Raw genomic sequence first — 22,577 nt, forward strand, 5'->3', positions numbered from 1 at the left:
ATGTGTGCTAAAACCATGTCTGATCGTGTGAGAAATTTCGAGATCCGGAAAGAATACAAGACTAACGTAAGCGTAATGAGTAAGATTAAATAAAGGGACGCTTAGATGGTTTGGGTATGTAGAGCGAATGATCAAAGAAAGGAGTGTAAGGAGAATATGTGACGCTGATGTGAATAGTAGAAGAGGTCGGAGACGCTCGAGGAAGACATGATACGATCAAGTGAACCAATACTCCGAGTCGGGCCATGGCAGGATTCAGAATAACAGAAGAGTAAATACTCTTCTGTTAATCCGACTCTTGAGAAAACTTCTTTATAAAAATATTGCCAATTTATTTCAATTCTCTTCAAATTTTTCGTATTTCGTCCTGATATATTTTTAAGACCAACGCGGTGTTCCGATATTATTACGAATTTAATAACACTATCAGGAAGCGGCTCACAGTCGATGTCGATAACTAATAATTTGAAGAGATTTTCAATAAATCAGTATTACTCATTTTTCTCCGTGTATGAGACGATATATGAATGTGGCAAGAAGTCCTCTATCGGCGTGATGGTTAGTTAGTTACCTTTTTTTTGTTGTTGTTTTTTTTTTACTATTTCTAAAGCCAAAAAGTCTCGAGGCAGAAATAAACACTCTTATGAAAACCATGGAATTTTTAAATCTGTTTTCTGTGCGGCCTCCCTCTTATAAGTACGTCATGTGTAATTCGAATCGCGAATATAATATGCATGAATCAATCAGATTTTGATTTTATACCCAATTCATCGTATGATATACATTCGATACATCGCTCCACTTGAGATTAATATTTCAATTCGGCGAGCAAATTTCTACAGTAAGCTTACTTTATCAACATTAATTCTCAGGTGATTCACCTTCTCGTTCTAAGGTTTAATAAGCTTAGTATAACAACTTGAGACTAAAAATAACAATAATATTCACATTCTAAAGCTTTCTGTTGAGTCACAGTTATTTGATGATGCATGGATCCATTGAACGTATTTTAAGCCGACATCAATTGAAATTGTGACGCCATCGTGATACCGACTCGACTTCTTACCAAAGTAGGGTGCTTTATTTTGTTAAGCACCCTAAAATAAATTACACGATCAATAGGTATTGTTTGTTTTATTAGCTTTCTTGTAAAAGTAATTATTTTTTATTTCCCCTCGAACCGTGCTTTTGTTACATTGTTTGAAACGTTGACAGAAGGAAAAAAACGCATAAAGTCATCCATTATAGATTTACTACTAGTTATGAGTTCAACACTCGTATTGCATAATGTAAAACTCTGGAACAATCAATATATGTATGAAAAAATAATTATTTTAAATTAAATACGTAAAGCGCCTTGCCTTCTTTTACAGCTTCATAACTCACGATAGAAATGACGTAGCTACCTAAAAATAGTTACAGTTTCAGTCAGAAAAATCTGTGCGCTTTTCACATGAACCTAAAAAGTCCTAGACAAAGCATTAGTGCATTTTGTATGAATGATATTGAAGCTAAATCTAAGGTGAGGGGAAATTGCTTAGCAGCCATCTTGTATGACAAACTTTTGAAATGATTTGTATGCAAAGTGGTATAAAATTAACTATTTTTATTTTATTTTCGAATGCAATTAAAACGTTTAATGAATTATTTGGGGTCGTTGATGAGGCGGAATGGGATGTCATAGCAAAATGTAAGTAGGTAAAAGCATTTTTGCAAATTGTTCTCGAATAGCTTTGTCCATGGCCTTTTAGGTTCATGCATTTCATGACGCCAGATCTCACCGATTGAGAGTTATTGCTGCTTTAGCAAATAGATTTTTACGTTGTTGTGTAATATCTAGTATATTTAATACATAATATAGATTTTGAATTTGTTCAAGTTGTGTGGGAGGATATTCCAACAAATTTCTTCGAAGCGTATTCAATTTATCGTACAATATACGGAAGCGGTCACTACAATACCGAGCATCTGTAAAAATACACAATTTCCTCTCCATTTGTCGCCACCTTTCTTGAATTCAAATTCCAACCGCACCGGGTACTTTAATACTGGGTACCGCTTTGTGTCCCGGGACAGCGAGTGACACCTCGAGGGGGTGGATGGGAGGGATTGGGGGGAGGGTTGTGTAAGCGACCTCTCCGGGGTCGTTGCACCCCCGGATGCGAACCGGTTACCTGGTGTAATTCACAAACCGACCAACACCTTCCGTTTGTCACGAACCGGAAGAAGCCGGTGACTCGAAGAAACCTAAAACCGTTTCACAATATGTTTAATTTTGTACAGTACGCACACAAATTTCACCTTTGTAATATAATTGGAGTAGAAGTACAATCAATTATGAAATGCTGATAGCTCCGTTGTAACCCCTGTTTAAGTTACATGTGTTGTTTTTCAGAGAGAGGTTTTACCATTTAACTGGTTTGGGCTGAGTGTCGAATGCGTCCGGTTCCCACCCGGGCGTCTTGGGTTCAATTCCATAATTACGCTATTTCATTGGGAGTTTTTCACATTGTCAGGTTATTCGTAACCTGGGAGTCTTTCTTGTTAAAGAAAACAGTAGTTATCGGCGATAGGCCTTTACTTACTCTGACGACAATATTTATATTCAGTCCGTGCTTGAGTTTGTAGCGATCATATATATATATTTAAATATTGCATGGAGTAATCAATAATCCATTGTCTTGGATTGTTGGCATACATACACGGACTGACCCCAACGTTCTGGCAAAATTATTCGTTTCAAGGCATTCATACATCTCACATTCCTTATACAATTTCCTTAATTACATTATCATACAGGTCTAAACTAAAAACTTACCGTTTTAAGCTGTCGTACCCTTTAATTAAATATACCATTCCTAAGAGAAAATCCAGTTATATTCAATTTTCCAATTATGCCCTAAATCCTGTATCTAAATTTCGCCAATAAAAATTATATAATGTTAATTAAGTGTTAATCTCAAGTGACCTACCAGGTAAGTATTGTACTGTATATTATCTCCATAAATAGTTAAGTAATGACATAGATCACTGTAGAGATGTATTATAAGTTTGTACAGCGCTCTTGAGGTGATTTTGCGCAAAAACGGCGCTATACAAGTTATCCAATTATTATTATTATTTATCATAAAAAGTATTTAAAACTATATCTTAATTGTATACTTTAATAACAATTATATTATATGCAAATTATGAAAAATTTCAATCTGTGAAGTTCACCCGCCATAACGGCTTAAAATGTGTCTATTGTAAAATTATTTTAAGTAAATAAATAAACGAACGTCTGTATAAATCTGGTGGTTTGGAGGTGAAAAGGTCATCCAGCCAACTTTGAAGAGTAGCGTTGTTATTAAAGGAGAGATTTAAGAGGGAAAAATCTGATGGAGCAAGCAAAAAATAGGGCGACCACATTATATTATATTTGTATTCATTTTTTCAACGTGAGTTATTATAATTATTGTTCGCCTAAGTCCCAGGGGTTGTTAAACTTTTTAAATGATTGATTTGTGGCGTCAGTTGGTTAGGTACTTACTTCGTGACCCTTTTCTTACTACTGAATGCCACAATGATACAACGTAGACTTCAATTCAATGAACAATGGAGTTATTGTTGGTGTCGTTGAGCAATAGCTTTTATTGATTTAAAAGTAAAATTGTAGGCAGAGAATATTTGTAGACTACCTACAAGTACTATCAAATTTGAACTTATAATAATTAAGGTTTTTTTAATTTTGAAAAAATTGTTAAAAAAAATCATAAAAAATACACAAACACCTCACCACCTTAAACATTTGTAGTAATACTAAATATTTGTATTAATACAAAACCTTTTGTAGTAATACGAAGAAAAAGTGTTGGAAAATTCATTTTATTAGGTGGCGGGACATTTTTCGTTTTCTACGGGATCTTGTGGATTTTGTAGTGCATATTGTTCGAGGTACTCAACAGTACAGAACAGTTGACCAAAAACAAGTACGAATGGTCACCTTATTTAATGTGTATGAGCATGTAAAATTTAGATTGCACATATAAAACATTACCAGATGGTTTGTTTGTATAATATTCTCATTCATTTTTGTAATACCTAATAAAAATTCACATTCCCACGGTGCCTGCTATCATAAACATTCATACTAATAATTAAAAACTGCACAATTTATTTCTGTACTTCAACCAAAAAGATATTCTTTTTTCCTTATGTATTCTTATAACCCCAAGTTTCATCTGAACATTTATAATACCACACACCAACTGCACAATATTATAATTAGGAGGTTTTTGTTGGCCCTTGACACGTGTTTCGAGGAAACTGGGCCATCTCGTTTTACGCTAGAATGGCAAAGGGTCCTTTCACATTGGATGGGATGCCTACTTATTCCGTTTTATTTCTACCGTAGCTCGGCAAACTACGAAAGCACATATATTTTTGTACTGCATTTGAGGAGCGCTCTCACATAGAGAAATATCATCAAAAACTTTTTCGATAGTCGGTTTCAATTGATTAATCAATCGGGGTCAATATTTTACGATAATCTTTAAATGCCAATGCAATTCACTGTTAGACACGATGAATGCCAAGAAAACTCATTTCATTCGTGTAAACCTTGTATTTATTTTAAAAGAAGTTGAAAATTGCAAATTTTAATCAAAGCGATATCTGCATATTTATAAAAAACAACAAAGTTTTCACAAAGCGAAATACCAATGCACTTTTTTTCTACAATAAAATTATTGTTTTTAATAGAAATACAAATTTATATTTGCTTTATCATTCAAAAATGCCTAATTTCATTAAAAAAATTATTATAAAAATTCTAAATTAAAAAATTATAATACCTACCGTTGATACTTGCATACAAAAAGAACAAAAAAATAATAGGTAATCAGAAATAAAGTTCTTTCTAAAATAACTGGTGGCCTACTCAGATACATTGAAATAAGATAATAATGGATCTTTTACATTATATACCTTCCTAGTTATTTCACTTTCATATAAATGTAGTTATGTAGATGTTTCACTTTGTGAAAATTTTCTATTACACACAAATCAGATAAATATATTGATTTTGAAAAATCTGACTCAATAATTTCGTAGACATCTGCATAGAGAATAATAATTTTAAATAAATTTGGGGTAGATAATTTGAAAAAGCTTCTCAGTTTTAAGATTGGTATTTTTACATTTTCGCCTTTTGGGTGGGACTCCCACCGCTTCGTAATGTCACCACAGTTATGTTATGCGTCAATTAAAAGTCCCAGCTTCCAGGCAAACAAATCTCGGTAGGTAACACGACTGTTACACAGATTCAAAATACAATCAAAAATAAAACTGAAAAAGTTTTTCACACTCCTCTTAACCTAACCCAAAAGCGTTTTCCTTTTTTATTCCTCATTTGGCCGATCCCCACAGACGCTCTATCTGTTAGGTTAGGTTAGGTTAAAACCATACTGAGCAAATACAACAGATTCTGTTCATCTCTACAAGTTCATTACTCTCCATACTGGGAGTTGTCCTTTGTTGTGGAGAACTTACACGATTAACAAATCAGGAGTATGAAGTGAAATAAGAAGCTAAACAAATAAACTTATATTATTTTTTAAATGTGAGTTTTCGCTCTTTGTGACTAAAATTTGGGCAATCCGATGATACTGCTACGCGCGCCAACTGTGAATTATTTATCATTATCGAGTAAGTTTGGTCTGAATTCTATCCGATATCATCATTTATTTCTACTAGCGTGACGTACGTACTACGCGCAGGGTGTTTGCGAACCTTTATCGCCAAAGTTTAAGGTTTCGTGAGACAATCTTCACGTTTTTCGATCACCCCTCGGAAAGTTTTCCGTTCGCGGTTAAAAGCACCCCTTGTTTTGGTGAATTTTTGTATAATTTGTCATTCATTTCACATTTTAACAGCTACATTTATGTCAATCTGTTGTCGCTTGTAAAAATCTCGAAAATACTGGATCAAGTACCAATAACGACTATAGATCAAAATGTCTATTTGTATGTCGCACTAAATGAACTAAAACTCGACCGATGAGCTCCGGTTTCATGAAATTTGCCCAGCTGTATGGAATTTCTACGTTAAAGTAACTATTTTCAGTAATTTCCATCGTGAATAATGGAACTTTAAAATATTTTGGAAAAAATATCAAAATTTGAGGAATTACTGTAAACATCGATAGCATAAAACTTGACACGCTTAATTTTGCAGGCGGGCAAAGGACGAACGAACTTTTTTTATGAATCCATAGATTTTATATCCACAAAATATACTTCAGCGTCACCTCTGACTGCTTATGTAAGTGGGTCAAACAGTAGATCAGTAGTTTTCCCGGTAATAATTTCATTTCTATTTTTTTCTGAGAATCTGAATTCTGGTCCTTTTTCATCTGTCTCTTTTTCTCAGATCTTTGTTCCCCACCTCCGCGTTCTTTCACTTTCCTACATTCATCACGTTAAAATATTCAACTGGGAAGTAGGAAGCCTTCAGCCCGTCTGTCTGCCCGCAGCCCTCGATTCGGTTGCGGGGGATGTTGTTTTGTTGCCCGAGGGTATATTGGGGTGCATAATATTATTCTGTGTGAAATATTAGCGCCGCTTTTCGATCGAATTCGGGAAGTTTTCACAATGCCATTGAATCAAAATTTTCGTTAAAATTAGTTAAATACCTAATGATTTGTTTGTTTTATTAATTATCAAAGACATGTATGGATCAAAGTCTTACTTGCGTAATTCATTCCCGTTCTGTTTCTCTACGTAACGTCAGCTTAATGCTGCGTATATACACGACAGAAAAGCGCGAGACGAACGGCGCGGCACGCCGCTTGCAGTTGCTTCGTTCATTTCCCATAATTCGTGGGTCGGCTCGCGTTTTGTTTGTCATGTATACGCAGCCTAATACTTGTATTAGTTATCTACATAGTCATCCAAATTGATAGATTTGTCTTAACATGAAATCTGGGTATCATTTCGACGAGCTGGGGGTAAACGACGTAACCATGTCTTTGGCACTAGGAGGATTCGAGAATGCTTTGAATAAACTATGACATTAGTATCTTGACTGCCGAAGAGTGCTGAAATAACCAGAGCCTGCGCAGAAAAGTTCGCTAAAGTAAGGCAAAGGTTTGCATCGCAGTACATTGTGGGACTTCTACGCAGGATCTGAATGTTCGTTTTAAACGAACCGCTTGACCTAGCGACGCTACAAATAAGTGGGGTGTGTAAATTATAAAACATTTGTAAAAGTGTCTAAATAAATAGTGTAACAAAATATTCATTTTTCAAAGATTCATTTTTCAAAGATTCATTTATTGACAAACCACATGAAAGGAGATTTTATTAATTACTTGCCGTGGATGGATCATTGACTTGTAAAATACATTCCCAGCCTGTCTCCGAATGAACCATTAAAAATACTAATTTCGGTTGGGACTCTTGTCTGTAACCCCGGTTCAATGAACTCTAGAACTTTTGCTTTGAATTTAAGTTTCATTTTTATCTTGCAATACAATGGAATGAAGATAATGTTGGTAGCTCTCAACTCTCTTAAAATTGATGTAAGTTGATACGGTCGAATTATCTCAGTGGACAGGGCACTTCCCGGATAGGAAGAGATCGTGGGCTTGGTTCAATTTCTAGATGCGACTGAATCTTTTTCCGTCTTTTCTGTTTCATATCTTTCGCTTGAGAGTCGTTAATATTGTCTTCAATAAATAGTTAAATTATTATGTATCGATCGCACATGTCACGTGCTCTTATCGCGCCCTATCTCCCCGGGGTTACGCATCACTACGCACCTTCGCAGATAATAACATATCGTCACCTTAAAGCAATAGTGGGATATCTTCGAAAAATACACTTTTGAGATAAGTATGCAGTTCGATGTAAAATTGTGAGCTCTACATGATGCATTACTGGGATATTTTGTAAAAAAAAAAATGCCAGTGTTACAAGCAAAATCTCAGTATTGAAATGTTCGGTCACTCAGAGCAACACTGAGATATTGATGTTGTCCCACTGTTGCTTTCAAAAGGTCGTTTAAAATACTGAAATAAATTAATTGTCTCACTGTAGCTCTATAGTTTTCAACAAGTTGGGTGATCTTGGAAGAGAAACATAAATAAACTGAAGGTGAATACTGGTCAGGAGTATGTAGCAAAGTCAGGAAAGGTATGCAGAGCAAAACAAATTAAGCCTGTACTGTATACTAATTGTAAATACAAATGTTCTGAATCTGTTTTGGTAGTCGATCGATTAAAACATTATAATATTTATGATTCCATGAATTCTAGCTAATAGTGGTTATTATTTGAGAGAGATGGACATAACATACGTGTATGTAAGATTTTTTATGGCAACCTTAGATATAAGCAATAATACCATAAGCAGTGCATTAAAAAAAAAACAGACAGCTTCCTGCAAAAGGATGATTTAGTTGATGGTGTTATGAATCACATCAACAGCTTTAGTAGAGTGGAATCGCACTATTGTCGTGCAGGATCAGCTCGGATCTCCAAATATCCAAAAGATGAACAATTTGTACAAATAGAAGTGTGTCTCGGTAGGTAATCTCTATGTTACACACTCTACATACAGGAAAATATTCAATACTAAATTCAATATATTTTTTTTTAAACCAAAATGAACCTTTGTGCATTTTGTGTATATTACAACTATAGTACTGCAAATGAGAAATTATAATATTCTGACACATTCAGAATGTAAAGCTATCTCGACAAGAAAAAGATAAAAACATTACCAAGACCACTGATGATACTGTAGTTGCCATTTATGACTTTCAAGCTGTTGTGCCGTTGCCGAATGGCAATAAATCTATTTTTTTATAAGAGCAAGTTAAAAGTTATAACTTCTGTATTTACAATACCAAAACACGACAGGGCCATTGTTACATGCGGCATGAGGGTGTAACTAAAAGAGACTCAATTGAAATGTCTACCTGCGTGTACACATTTTTAAAAGACCTATGCCAAGGGAAATGGGAAGTGATCTTTTTTTCTGATAACTGTGTGGCACAGAATAAAAACAAAGTTTTATTTTCCATGTACATGCATGCACTATGAACACTTGATATTCAAATCATTACCCATAAATATCTAATTGTTGGGCACTCAGAGAACGAAGGAGACTCCATTCATTATTGCATCGACAGAGAAAAGGTCAGGGTTTTAAAAAAAGGCCTAATATTTATTCTAACGGAGTTAGCGATGATCATAAAGTGTTCCAAGAAGAATGAACCTCGTTATAAGTTAACAGAAATGGAAACAACGGACTTCATTGACTGGAAGAAGGTATGTGAGAAGACTGGAAAAAATTTCTCAATAATCATGGACAAAAATAAATGTATTTGGAATAAAGTTAAGATTTTACAGATCACTAAAGATGAACCGTCAGTTATCAATTACAAAAGCACCTACACCGAGGATCCATTCAATCAGAGTATTAATGTGAGAGAGCGACTAAAGAATGTTCGGAATGAGAATAGTATAATTGTAGGTCCAGCTTATACAGTTCCACCTACAATTCCACCGAATAAAAATCGTGATTTCTTATTTCTTTGCCAAAGTGGTGTTATACCAAAAAAACCTCATTTTTTAAAATTAATTAAACTGCCAATACAGACCGCGATGTACAAGAAGAAAATAACGATGAAGGTTCATTGTAGGTTTCCAGGGAATCAACACATATTTGTTTTATTTTTTTGTTCTTAGTTTTCTGTAAAAAAAATTAAATACTTTTTATTCCAAAGGTTTTCTGTTATTTTTGATATTTACCTACTTTTTATTCTTTGTTTTCTGTTAATTTTGTTACATACTTTTATTCTTAAGGTTTTCTGTTATTTTTGTTACATAAATTATATCACGCTTCTCATAAATAAATTTATAAGCACAAATATATATTTTTTTCATTTTTATTCCACCTAACTCCCATACAATTGTCGTATTTGCAAACTATAGGAGTGAGTGGGTGTGTACTGTTGAAAATGTATTTATGATTATAAACAGCATGGAAAAGCATGCAGAAATAACAACTATTAATTATTTTAAGCAATAATTATTAGCCTGAAACAGTCGTCCACATTGAAAAAATCTCCCGAGAAACAATTATTAATTCATTTATCCATCTAAACTCGTAATATTATTACTATGCTACACAGAGATAATTTGAGATTATTACCAAACACTCCACGCAACAGTGAGATATTTCCAGATTTACGTATACTTTGTCAAAATTAGTATGAAAAATTTAATTATTTTTCTATTAATACAATTTTGTGTTGAAGTTAAATAATTTACCTCTCTTATACCATATCATTAATCTGCAAGATTAGTTAATTTGATGCTGCTAGAGCTCACGCAAACCTAAAAGTCCTATTATCTCAGAACAGCATTTTTTAAGATATCCCACTATTGCTTTAAGGTGACGATATATCAATGGATTATTTCCACAACATCATCACGTCATCACACTTCGTCCGGCGACTTCTCTCATATTTTAATTGTACGATTATAGTGTATTATTTGTACGTATATTATTATTAGTCTCGGCAGTAAGTACGAGTAGATACGGCGCCTTATACAAGGAACACACCACTACTTCATCTTACCGTCGCCGGTTATATCTGGATGTATCGACCGAAATCTCGATCGATTAATTCATTGCGGACGGAGTGGTTACTTTAATTGTAGAGCGTTTGGCAAATGCGAAGTTAAAAATGCCGCGGAATTGAAGAGGAAGCTACAGGTCAAAAATGTGTATATTCTTGGTATACCTTATATTATAAGTAATAGGCATTAAAATCGCTTGACAAACGTAGTCTAGAAACGTTCGATTTCAAGCACAAAACTGGTTTTTATTTTGTAAATAATTTTATAAGAAAGCAAAAAAGTTAATCAAGTGAAACTGTCACAGATAATCTTAGCTATAATATAGTATTTTTTTATAAGTTGTTTCCTTTACGCGTTCATACATTTCTATTGAAAATATATATTTTTTCAGTAGTTTACATTTATATTTTATATTGAGTAATTTTTATTTGTATTGTACTCAAGCAAAATGATATGAAAACCTTCAATTTATCTAAAGCATATTTTTTGGTATTCATAATGTACACCAATTCGTTATAAAGATTAATCAAAATAGTGATTTAACATTAAGCTTCGCCTTAACTACAACAAATAAATAACAAATACTTGCCACTGGATTAGCTTTCATTATCGATATCGAGACAGATTTCGACCAAAACCTGCTTATAAATATACTGTCAGCTCCTCTTGCAGTATGGCATACGCACCTAGTTCGAATTGGTAATTTGCATTTCGTTAGACAATCCCGAAATTGAGTGCTTTTAAAAACAGCTGGGAATTTTTTTTAGTAATTTAGTCGTTATGTTTTCGGGTAGATTTCGACCAAATGTCGTCTAGACACTGATAACGAGTGGCTGATACTCCCAGTATAACTCTGGTGAAAGACCACCAGGCGATGCACTACGTCGTGTAATTGTGCCGCTATCAATAATAACCCTTACGTAGATGGCGATAAGGTTTAAATTCTCGCTTAACACCATCCGCCTGTTTTGATTTATGCAAGAAAAAAACATGGCCAAAAGGTGCCTTTTATTTTATTTTGTGGATGTTCAGGCATAAATATTAAAAAAAAATCGATCCTTTTATAAATAACTCAATTTGCCACATTATACAATAAAATAATAACCGAAAATGGGTTCGTAAGTAGGAGATTTTGAACTTTTAAGCAGTTTTCATAGGCCTTATTCATTATTTTTTTTCTGGGCTTATAAAAAGATTTATCTAAAAAGTACTCGATTATTTCAAAGGCCAAGATGTATTCTACTCTCAGTATTTAATTAAAGCATCTGAAACATTTCTAGGCGACCAAATTTTCAAACCAAAAACACATGATTTTGCATTATTACGTATGGCATCGCCTTAAATGCTATCCTTAGCTTTTTACGTGTTTGATGACCAGATTTCAATAGCCAGGTATTTCCCGACCTTCCTCTCCCATTTCTCCTTCCCTTTCCCATATCCTTCCCGCTCCCTTCATCCTCACAACATACTCCAATAAGGGGATGCCATACTCATAGTTGGGAGTAGTTGAGTCTTCTGCGGTGTTCACATAAAAAATTGCCTTTAGTAACAGATTCATATTTTTTCAAACAAAACTAAATGTAATTACGAAATTAAAGTTAATTATGTGGAGCATTACAAATTAAACAAAACGCCAAATAAGTAGATTGTAGTTCGGAAAATTAGCCAAAATAAACAATCTATTTGTGAAATGAGTCGATGGTTTCGTCATGATGAATTTATTTGGATTACGCATCATAAATGTGGCTGTAATCGCTTATCGGTCTGATTAATCATCATTATTAAAGGTACTCACTCTTGCTTCCAGCTCATAATATTTTTTCGTAATAATATTATTTTAATTATTGTACTTCTTTTTTTATTATCTATATTGACACTTTTATGTTAGTATCTTGATTGTAATAAGTATATAATATGAGATAATTAATAATAAGACAGCTGTGTGGTTTTATTAATCTGAACTCTGAAGAATGATAGTGAATAACGAATCAATAGCCATTATGGTGGATATTTTCGTACTTATGATATGATTAAAAAAATGTGAATGGTGTTCTGCTACTCACTTGCATAAATTATGAATTATTTTAGTTTTTTTTAGATTTTATACTGTTAAAAATATGTATGCCTTTACATGAGTTTTAACACTTTAAGTAAACACTCACGAGTTGAAAATTGAACAAAAACTGGTGTCACCAATTTACATTAGACCTTTCGACTCCTAGGCCCCAGACAAGCCATTGAAATTGTTTATCTGTTAAAGAAATAATTTCTGTATTTTAAAAAGTTTTATCAATTTCATGTTAAATCTCCCTCCACATGTGACAGAATGAAACAGAATAGTGACAAAACAGAAAATGATAGCTTAGGTTATGTTCGTTTTTTTTTAATTTATTTTTTCTTCACTTTTCTTCAATGTTCTGTTTCTTCCTTGTTCTGTTTCTTCCTTGTTCTGTTTTGTTATGGAACTCTCCCCTTGCACAGTTTATCTGGCTGTTTCCTTCGAAGATTTGTCACAAACTATGCTAATTTATTTTGTATGTTTGTTTCCAGTTGACGAGAAGATCTTCTGCTGTCACGGCGGCTTGAGCCCCGACCTCCAGTCCATGGAGCAGATCCGGCGTATCATGCGGCCCACGGACGTGCCTGACCAGGGACTGCTCTGCGACCTTCTGTGGTCTGACCCCGACAAGGACACTACCGGCTGGGGCGAGAACGACCGCGGAGTGAGCTTCACCTTCGGCATTGAGGTGACTGACCAGACACTACATTCTATAAATTGCCACTAACATCGTCAACATTCCTAAGATCGCGTCTACATAGTATCAGACCCTTTAAGCTCAAACAGAATGCAAAACTAACCTTAAAAAAGTTGATATTAAAGACATTGTTTCTGACCTAGTTAACAGTAGGTGCCTAAATTCACATCTTTGGGTGGATATTTAAAACTCATGTTTATCCATAAACCAGAAACCCTTCACAACCCACGACATTTCTAAATATTGTTTCAACTACTAATTTTACAGTAGTTAACCCATAGTAAGGAGCAAGGACAGTGATAAGCTGCAAGTGTTTAGTTTATTGGCTGTCCGCCTGTGGACCGGGCGTTAAGTGATAAGTCACCATTAAGTACCAATTTAGAAATTATTCGATCTTTTTTTTTTTTTTTTTTGTTTACCTGGACCCCTCCCCCTCTTCAATGTGCGTGGATCCTTGTAGTGAGGTGGTTTGTTAGGATAAACACAATACACTTTTACTATAAATACAAGACTTTACTAAATCACTTACTTAACCCCTGAGGCCTCTGGCATATTCTGTCAGACACTCAGAGTATTTCCGCTCTGCAAAAAAAAACAAAATTAAAAGCATAATTCTGAATGTATCTGAAAACAAAAACTGTTTTTGAAAGGTGATGAAATATAATTTTTTTAATGCAAACAAGTTTTAAAAATGGCCAACCTTACGTTTTTTACGTCTAAACACTGAACTAAAATTACTGATAATGACAAGTATACATTTTATTAGACATTTGCATCATAAACATTACTGTCACCTAATTTTTTTTCATTTCATATAAAAAAATCATAATTTTTTCTCAAATTGCAGTCGGGACTTTCGGTTTCATGGAGGTGTACATTTTAATTCTTCTTTTTTACTTTATTTATTATTTATTGAGGAATAAAATACTTTTTTTTTTTATATAATCCACCTCACTAGGCTGAGCCTGTTCTGTGGTTAACTTTTAGATTTAAATATAAAGCTTGGTGTTTTTTCTTTCTAACACCGTTTAGATCATATTTCTAACCATGACAGTAAGGGACACAACGATTTTTATGAGCTTTTTTTTTGTTATTTGTTTTTGGGGTGTTATGCAGCATTGCAGTGTCCATCATCAGGGCAGATGTGAGGTTGTGGTGAAATGTGAGCTTATGTATGAGGATGTGATACCGTGTTGCCAGCTCCAACCTTTTTTACAACAATTTTTAAAGTGGTTTTCTTCGTTTAGCTCTGGTGTAGCCGTCAATTATCGGATACCAAGAACTATTGAGATTAGCTCCATCGTCTCTATTAATATTTACGGGATTTTTATGAATTTCAATGGCCTCCGTAATCAGCCGTGCTCTATAAGTTTTGGGTCTCCCCAGGAGTCTCCCCTTAAATCATATTCTATTATGAGCTGTTTTCAAAAGTAAACAAATTAGCCTGTGGGATTGATTGCTTGTGTGGACGGAACTGACTTATCACTGTCCTTACTACTGGGTAAGTATGTGTAAACTATCCATAAGTAAATGCAGTATTATGTTGTATCGCTCTGCTGAGAGCTCTGTTGCAACTCTCTTCTTTTGATCAACAACTAAATGATTCTGTATTATTATAGGATAGACTGTTACTCAGTCCATTTATCCCATCAAATAGAATTGCATCTTTAAACTATGGAAATCACTAGCGCGAATGCCACATCCTAACCATTCATTTGAATCCCCAATTGTTCCCTAAGTTCCTGGAAATGTTACCAGACAACTTAAATAGAATTGCACTTCTGCTCACCATTAACTGAAATTACTTCATTGAATTTTTGATTGCATTTAGTTTCTCGGTATCTCTCGCTATACAAATACATGTATTCTTGGTTATGGTTGAGTTTCTTGGAACTTCATTCTTCCCTTAATAATAATTTGTCATTCTCGTTTTTTTTTCTCGCCGGGAGCCGAACTGCAGAGCTGAACCACGACTTATGCGTAAGGAACGAAGCCACCGCGACTGGCACAAAACACCAATTGCTGTTGCTTCGTTCCTTTCCTTTCTCAGCTACGCAGCATCAGATTTGTAACCAGACCCAGAGGACACTGGAAATGTTTTTTATAGCACACATGTTCTCTGGAAAACTACATAACTAATAGACATGCTTCAGCATCAAAGTAAATAGTTAACCTTCACGCCGTTTCCCGCAGGGGTAGGCAGTGATTATGGACCACCAAACAACTCGGTCTTGGCACACACTCTTTGCCTCATTCACAGTCTATAATCATACTCTTCTATTACTCTGACTCTTGACGTGGCCCGACTCAAATATCAGATTCATTTGATCGTGCCATGTTTTCCTCGGGCGTCCCCGACTTCTACTATGTTGTGAACCTGATAGTAATTGAGGTGATATTTCACAAAAATGGCATTATGTTAATTATTCAAGTGTTAATATTATTATATATTTAGTTTTTAAAATGGAATTACAATTGATTTTGATTTTTTCTTCCTTATGTCTTGGTACGCTGAAACAAAATTTTTACCTTTTTTTTTTTTGTTGTTTGTTTTTGGGGTGTTATGCCGTGTTGCGCTAACTCCTTCTTTAGCCGACGTTTCGGACAGCGTTGCAGTGTCCGATGTCAGTGATGGACACTGCAACGCTGTCCGAAACGTCGGCTAAAGAAGGAGTTAGCGCAACACGGCATAACACCCCAAAAACAAACAACAAAAATGCTTTTGGCCGTGAAAATCTAAAAACTTACCAAAATTTTTACCATCTGTCAGCTGATTCTATTTTCGTAATAACTTACCTGTTTTTATAAATTTTACCATCTTGTCATTAAAATTTATAAAAATAGTAAATAATCAATCTACCATAAGTAGTAAATTTAGTGTTGAAGTTAAGCCCTTTTAGTTTTTCTTATGACCACTGAATAAGCAGATTTATTTATAGATTGATTGTTCATTTTCAAAGTGACTTGCTCCGCCCATTGTATTTTGGCTATTTGGTGTATCAGTAATGTTATTCAAAATGGACTCCTAGATAGTTTTAACTTAGCGAAAGGAGTATCATGAGGAAATGACACGTAAGTAGATTAAATGAGTGTATCAGCGACGCCCTATGGAAGATGTGGTACAAATACTTGAAAATCATCATGTCAAGAGTCAAGAGTTGGAATAACCAAACAGTTTATTTAAAGATGTCACCTATTTGTTGATGAATTTAACTGAGTGATTGTGTATTTTCATTCCAGATTGTGGCCAAGTTCCTGAACAAGCACGACTTTGACCTGATCTGCCGGGCGCATCAAGTGGTGGAGGACGGGTACGAGTTCTTTGCCAAGAGGCAGCTGGTCACCCTCTTCTCGGCGCCCAACTACTGCGGAGAATTCGATAATGCTGGTTATTGACGACTTGGAATATTTGATCCTACTTTTATACCCTACATGCCACCATTTGTTGATATCAAAGAAGAAGCTAGCTGCTGTTCTGTTTTCTTCCCTTATCGCCACATACAATAATAATAAACAGATCTGTCGCATGTTAAATTTTTAGGTCAGAATTGCAACTGTTTTTGATCATGTTTTCTTCCTTTATGCCTCTCTGTCCTACATTCGCTCATTGTTGCCTGTGTACCGGCTGATTAAGAGGAATCTACAAGCCAAAAATGTGTATATTCTTGGTATCCCTTATATTGTAGGTAATAGACATTAAAATCGCTTGACAAACGGAGTCTAGAAACGTTAGATTTCAAGCACAAAACTGGTTTTTATTTATTTTGTAAATAATTTTATAAGAAAGCAAAAAAGTTAATCGAGTGAAACTGTCACAGATAATCTTAGCTATAATACTGTATTTTTTTAAAGTTGTTTCCTTTACGCGTTCATACATTTCCATTGAAAAAATATTTAAATTTTTTAATGAATAATTTATTTTATTATTTGTATTCTACTCAAGCGAAATGATAGGAAAACCTTCAATTTATCTAAAGCATATTTTTGGTATTCATAATGTACACCAATTCGTTATAAAGATTTTATCAAAATAGTGATTTAGCACTAAGCTTCGCCTTAAACGCCAACCTCTTTCCTGTCCTCAGATCATGTTTCCTAAGTCCTAACAAAGTATCCCCTGGTGTACCGGGAGTATCCCTATCTCGGTTGGTACAATTGTATTTTATCATTGTTCAATTGTAATAAGCAAAGGAACATTAATAAACTATGTAGTTTATCAACAATATTTTGCTGGATTTGACCTAGTATTAACTGCCTATACAGAATACAAATAAATAATTAAATATTCAAAATAAATTTTTAAAAAATACGACATTCCAATGTAAATCGATTCAGATTTACAAAATAATAATACTAATTAGGACGATGTATAACGATGTAACGATGTTTACCACCACGGCTGACTTTTAGATTCAGGTTTACGAAATATTATGATTTATTTTCGCAAAAATCACATTATTTCGAATTACACAAACAAATTTTTGTGCGCGGACAAAAATAAATTTCGAATTTCGAATTACGAATTAACGAATTTCGAATTAAAAACCATTTTGAATGAAAAAAAATTTCTGTCGAAATTTTTTTTGAAGAAAATTTCGAATTACGCGTTTTTTCGAATTATCGGGGTTCGAATTAACAGGGTTCTACTGTATATGTACATTCTAACGCAGCATCACGTTACATCACTGGTCAAACACACTGTACATATAGTTTTGTATTATTGATCAACGAACCGGTGGATGCAATCTGCCAAAAGTTGTTATAATGGTATCTCTCGTCTATAATTAATAATGAGATAGAGCAGTTTAGAAATTATTATTATTAGTGTAGGTATGTATGTGATGGTATTTTCCCCCCCTAAAATAAAGTGGTGCTTTAACCTTTAGGGGCAGGACCGGACGCCCACGTGCCCACGCACGGTACGAAGCACTGCAATTGCAGTATTAACCTGGTACATTAGCCTGTGCTGGTCACGAGTTACATCGACCATATCAACAGAAGGCTTGTTGGGCAGATTACGGGTCAAGTTGAATCTGAACAGTACAAGATTATTTTATACATATCTGCATTTTATAAGGTAACATGTTTTAACAGTAGATGTTTTGATTTTAGGAGCAATGATGTCAGTAGACGACACACTGATGTGCTCCTTCCAGATCCTGAAGCCGGCCGACAAGCGCCACCTGGCGTACGTGCAGACCAACGCCAACCGTCCCGTCACGCCGCCCAGGGGTGTCACCAACAAGACAAAGAAGATGTAAGATAAACAAACAACACATAATAAATTAATTTTTTTTTTTTTTTTTTTTTTTCGGAATAACTTTATTGAGTAAAACCTCAAATTGTAATATTTAAATATTGAAGACAATATTAGTGATTTTTAAACCCAAATCTGAAACAGAAAAATCAGAAAAGGAAACGGTCACATCTGGGACTCGAACCCAGGACCCTTGTCTTTCCGGGACAATGCTCTACCAACTGCGCTAATGGGACCCTATCCTACTCGGTCACTTTTAACTGTATCATACTTCGAATAAGAACTACCAACATTGTCTTCATTTTTTCACCGCACATTTTTATTGGCAACTATCTTTATGTATGATCGCAAGATTCAACCCGAACTAAATGCAATCCAGACAGCGTCTTTTAGATAAACCTATCTTATTTTTTATTTTTAATGTGCGACATCTGTTGACTTTTTCTGCAAGTCTAGAATGAATATTAATTTTTTCGGAATAACTTTATTGAGTAAAACCTCAAATTTGAGAATCTTGCGATCATACATAAAGATAGTTGCCAATAAAAATGTGCGGTGAAAAAATGAAGACAATGTTGGTAGTTCTTATTCGAAGTATGATACAGTTAAAAGTGACCGAGTAGGATAGGGTCCCATTAGCGCAGTTGGTAGAGCATTGTCCCGGAAAGACAAGGGTCCTGGGTTCGAGTCCCAGATGTGACCGTTTCCTTTTCTGATTTTTCTGTTTCAGATTTTCGTTTAAAAATCACTAATATTGTCTTCAATATTTACATAATAAATTCACCGTATTACTATGACACACGGATGAATTGAAATGAAGCATTCTAGATTTTGCCATGATTAAATTATGATAATGACCTAACCTTATTCACAACTTGTTTATTCTTCTGAATTCTGAACCTCATGACAATGATTAGTGAACTCTGAGGCACTTGTACAACTTTTTATAACTTTTTTCTTCCTCTTCTCTGGTCCAGGCTATTGGGTTCAATCCAAGCAATAATCTCTAAACAAATTATTGAACAGTGCGCTTCAGCCTTTCGATGCGGAGAGTTCTGATGCTGTCCAGAATAAATCAATAACAAAATCAAACTTCCAAAACCCATAAACATATTACACCAGGGTTTTTTTTTTTTTTTTATGAATTAACAGCCGTTAATGCACATAAATTTACTGCTAATTTTATTAATAAACTTGATAGAACAATACATATAGTAAGTCTATAGAGACGAACTAGAAAATGGGGAGAAAAGCGATTTATTGCGCCTCAAAATGATGGAAAAAATTGTGACGTTTGCCCAGAAAATAAGAAAAAATGTACAGAAGAGTGGTGCTAAGAGTGCGAACAATGAAAATTATACATGATGCTGGAGTTACTACTTCTGCTAGAACAACCAGGCGTCGTCTGTAGAAATGGGGTAACTGTAATTGACACCAAGGGAAGTTCTACTAAATATTAAGAGATTTTTTTTAGACATTTTTTGTTGTGCTTATCTCAGATATGTATTATTTAAAATAAAATATTTTAATTTTGTAAGAAAAACCTAATTTACCAAAAACAAAAATTAAAATAATAGTATAAAATCCCTATATTTAAAAAATTTATACAGCTTCAATATTTTTTTTTGATTGTAATTTTTGCAAGTTTTATTGGTCTATACCAGGGGTGTCCAAACTAGATGGGACCCAGGGCCAATAAAAAAGACTAAATACATTGGTGGGCCGCAAAATATTTATAAAAATAAAATACTGGTAATAATACGTAATATCGTTATTTTATTATCTACTTTTTCATTAATTTGTCTTTTACAATTCTGTCAACATCAACCTCAATACTAGTGGTAGCTAGGCGCAGTGCATGTTTAAGTGAAGTATCTGTCAATGAAGACCTGTATTTCGATTTAATAAACTTCATTGTTGAATATGCACTTTCACAAAGGTAGGTACTGCCCATCATCGAGCCCATTTTTTGCCCGAAATTCGTCAGTTTCGGGAAACGTTCAGCGAGGAGCTTAAAAAAATCAATTCCTGTTTCTGTTCTGCCCTTGTAAAAGGGGTCTGATTGCAGATCACACAGTTCCAATTGATAATCAATCTTCACACTCGCAACTGCGATCGTTAATGGATGAGTAAAGAGAGCTATATCACTCTCAATTTTTTTTAAATCTGCAAAACGCCGCTCAAATTCGACGATTATTTCGTCCATGTATTTGAGGTGGTCCAAAAAATTACATTCTTCAAAATTTTTCATCTCTAAATAATGTTCTTTACAACTTGAAAAAAAAGAAAAATCATTTTGTTGTAGAGACGTTTTGAACAATTTCAGTTTACTTCTGAATCCATTCACATTTCCGTACATGTTGGCTATATTGAGGTTTTTACCTTGCAATTTTAAATTTAATTCATTCAAGTGTTGCGTCATATCAGTTAAAAACGCAAGATCAGCCAGAAACTGAGGATCTCGCATTTTATCTTGTAGTTCAGAAGTGTCAGATGATATCTCATTTTTTAGAAATAAAGGTATTTCTTTTCTTAAGGCGAAAAAGCGTTGCAAGCACTGGCCAGCACTTAGCCATCTGATTTCCGAATGCAATAGTAAATCTCCATAGTTTGCATCGATTTCACTTAAAAAGTCTCTAAATTTTCTATGTGTCAATGCCCTGTTTCCACCTCTAATCAAATTGGTTATCCTTATAACAACTTTCATAGCATTCATTTGACGCAAAGATTTTCCACACAAGGCTTCCTGATGTATAATACAATGCAACAACGGGCAATCAATGCCATTTTGTGTTAGAAGTCCCGCGAATCCTGTCACTGTCCCGGTCATAGCTTTTGCCCCATCGGTCACAATACAAGAACACTTACGAAATCCTCCATATTCTACTATAGTTTTGTTAACCGCTTCAAATATATCACTGCCTTTAGTTGTTCCATGAAATGGTATTAAATCCAGCATTTCTTCCGTGATTGTAAAATCTTTGGAAATGCAACGTATAAAGATTATTAATTGACTGACATCGGTCTGGTCGGTACTTTCATCCAAACATATTGAATAGTATTCGCAATCTACAAAGTAATCACATATTTTTTTTGTAATATAATTACCCATGTCCTCTATTCGTCGCGCCACCGTTTGATGAGATAATGCAACAGATTCAAACTTTTCCGCTAATTTCGGCTGCATAAAGCGTTTAGCCATTTCAACTGCGCATTTTTTTATTAAAACTCCATCACTAAATGGTTTTTTTGCTCTGGCTAATTGTAATGAAACTTCATATGAGGCAGCCAACGGGGGCTCCATCGAAGCCAGAGTAAAGTTGGCCTCTCAGAAGCTGGGCGTACTGTACAGGGCCCGCAGATACTTTAATAGTACACAACTGCTCACCCTGTACAAATCGCAAGTGCGCCCTACTGTCGAATTTGGCAGCCATCTCTGGTCTGGAGCCCCAAAATACCTGAAAAAAACCCTTGACTCTGTGCAGAAACGGGCGGTCCGTTTGATAGATTCCCCAATCTTAACAAACGGACTGCAATCTTTAGAGCACAGGCGTCAGGTAGGTATGCTGTCCTTGTTCTATCGGTATTACAATGGAAGATGCTCTGAGGAACTAGCGTCATTGATCCCTTCGGCACCGGTGCGTAGTCGGGATACACGCCAAACGCGCGCCCAACATTTGTACACAGTTGACACTTGTCACATGAGAACGGGTCGCTTCTACGATTCGTTCTTAAGTTCAACAGCTCGGCTGTGGAACGAACTGCCGGCCTCTGTGTTTCCTCCCTCCTACAACATGGGACTCTTCAAGACCCATGTTCACTCCTTCCTCTCCACAAAAAGACCCTCCACACAGCATCCCCAAAGATGACATAGGCCCTGAGGGAAATTATTTTCTTCAGGGCCTCCTGTGTGGAGTAAATATAAAAAAAAAAA

General features: G+C 34.8%; 1 protein-coding gene across 1 annotated transcript in view; it reads left to right on the forward strand.

Moving 5' to 3' along the window:
- LOC149413189 (serine/threonine-protein phosphatase alpha-2 isoform) overlaps nt 1-22,577 on the forward strand; it is a 134,374-nt gene that overhangs the window by 107,745 nt on the left and 4,052 nt on the right. The window contains exons 5-7 of the mRNA XM_089645552.1: nt 13,181-13,377; nt 16,627-16,774; nt 18,499-18,643. Coding sequence (XP_089501678.1) covers nt 13,181-13,377; nt 16,627-16,774; nt 18,499-18,643 — 490 coding nt within the window. The remainder of the gene's footprint in view (nt 1-13,180; nt 13,378-16,626; nt 16,775-18,498; nt 18,644-22,577) is intronic.

This window comes from Hesperophylax consimilis, chromosome 22 (genome assembly GCF_061612785.1).
Source record: "Hesperophylax consimilis isolate HC1 chromosome 22, BYU_Hcon_1.0, whole genome shotgun sequence".
NCBI lineage: Eukaryota > Metazoa > Arthropoda > Insecta > Trichoptera > Limnephilidae > Hesperophylax > Hesperophylax consimilis.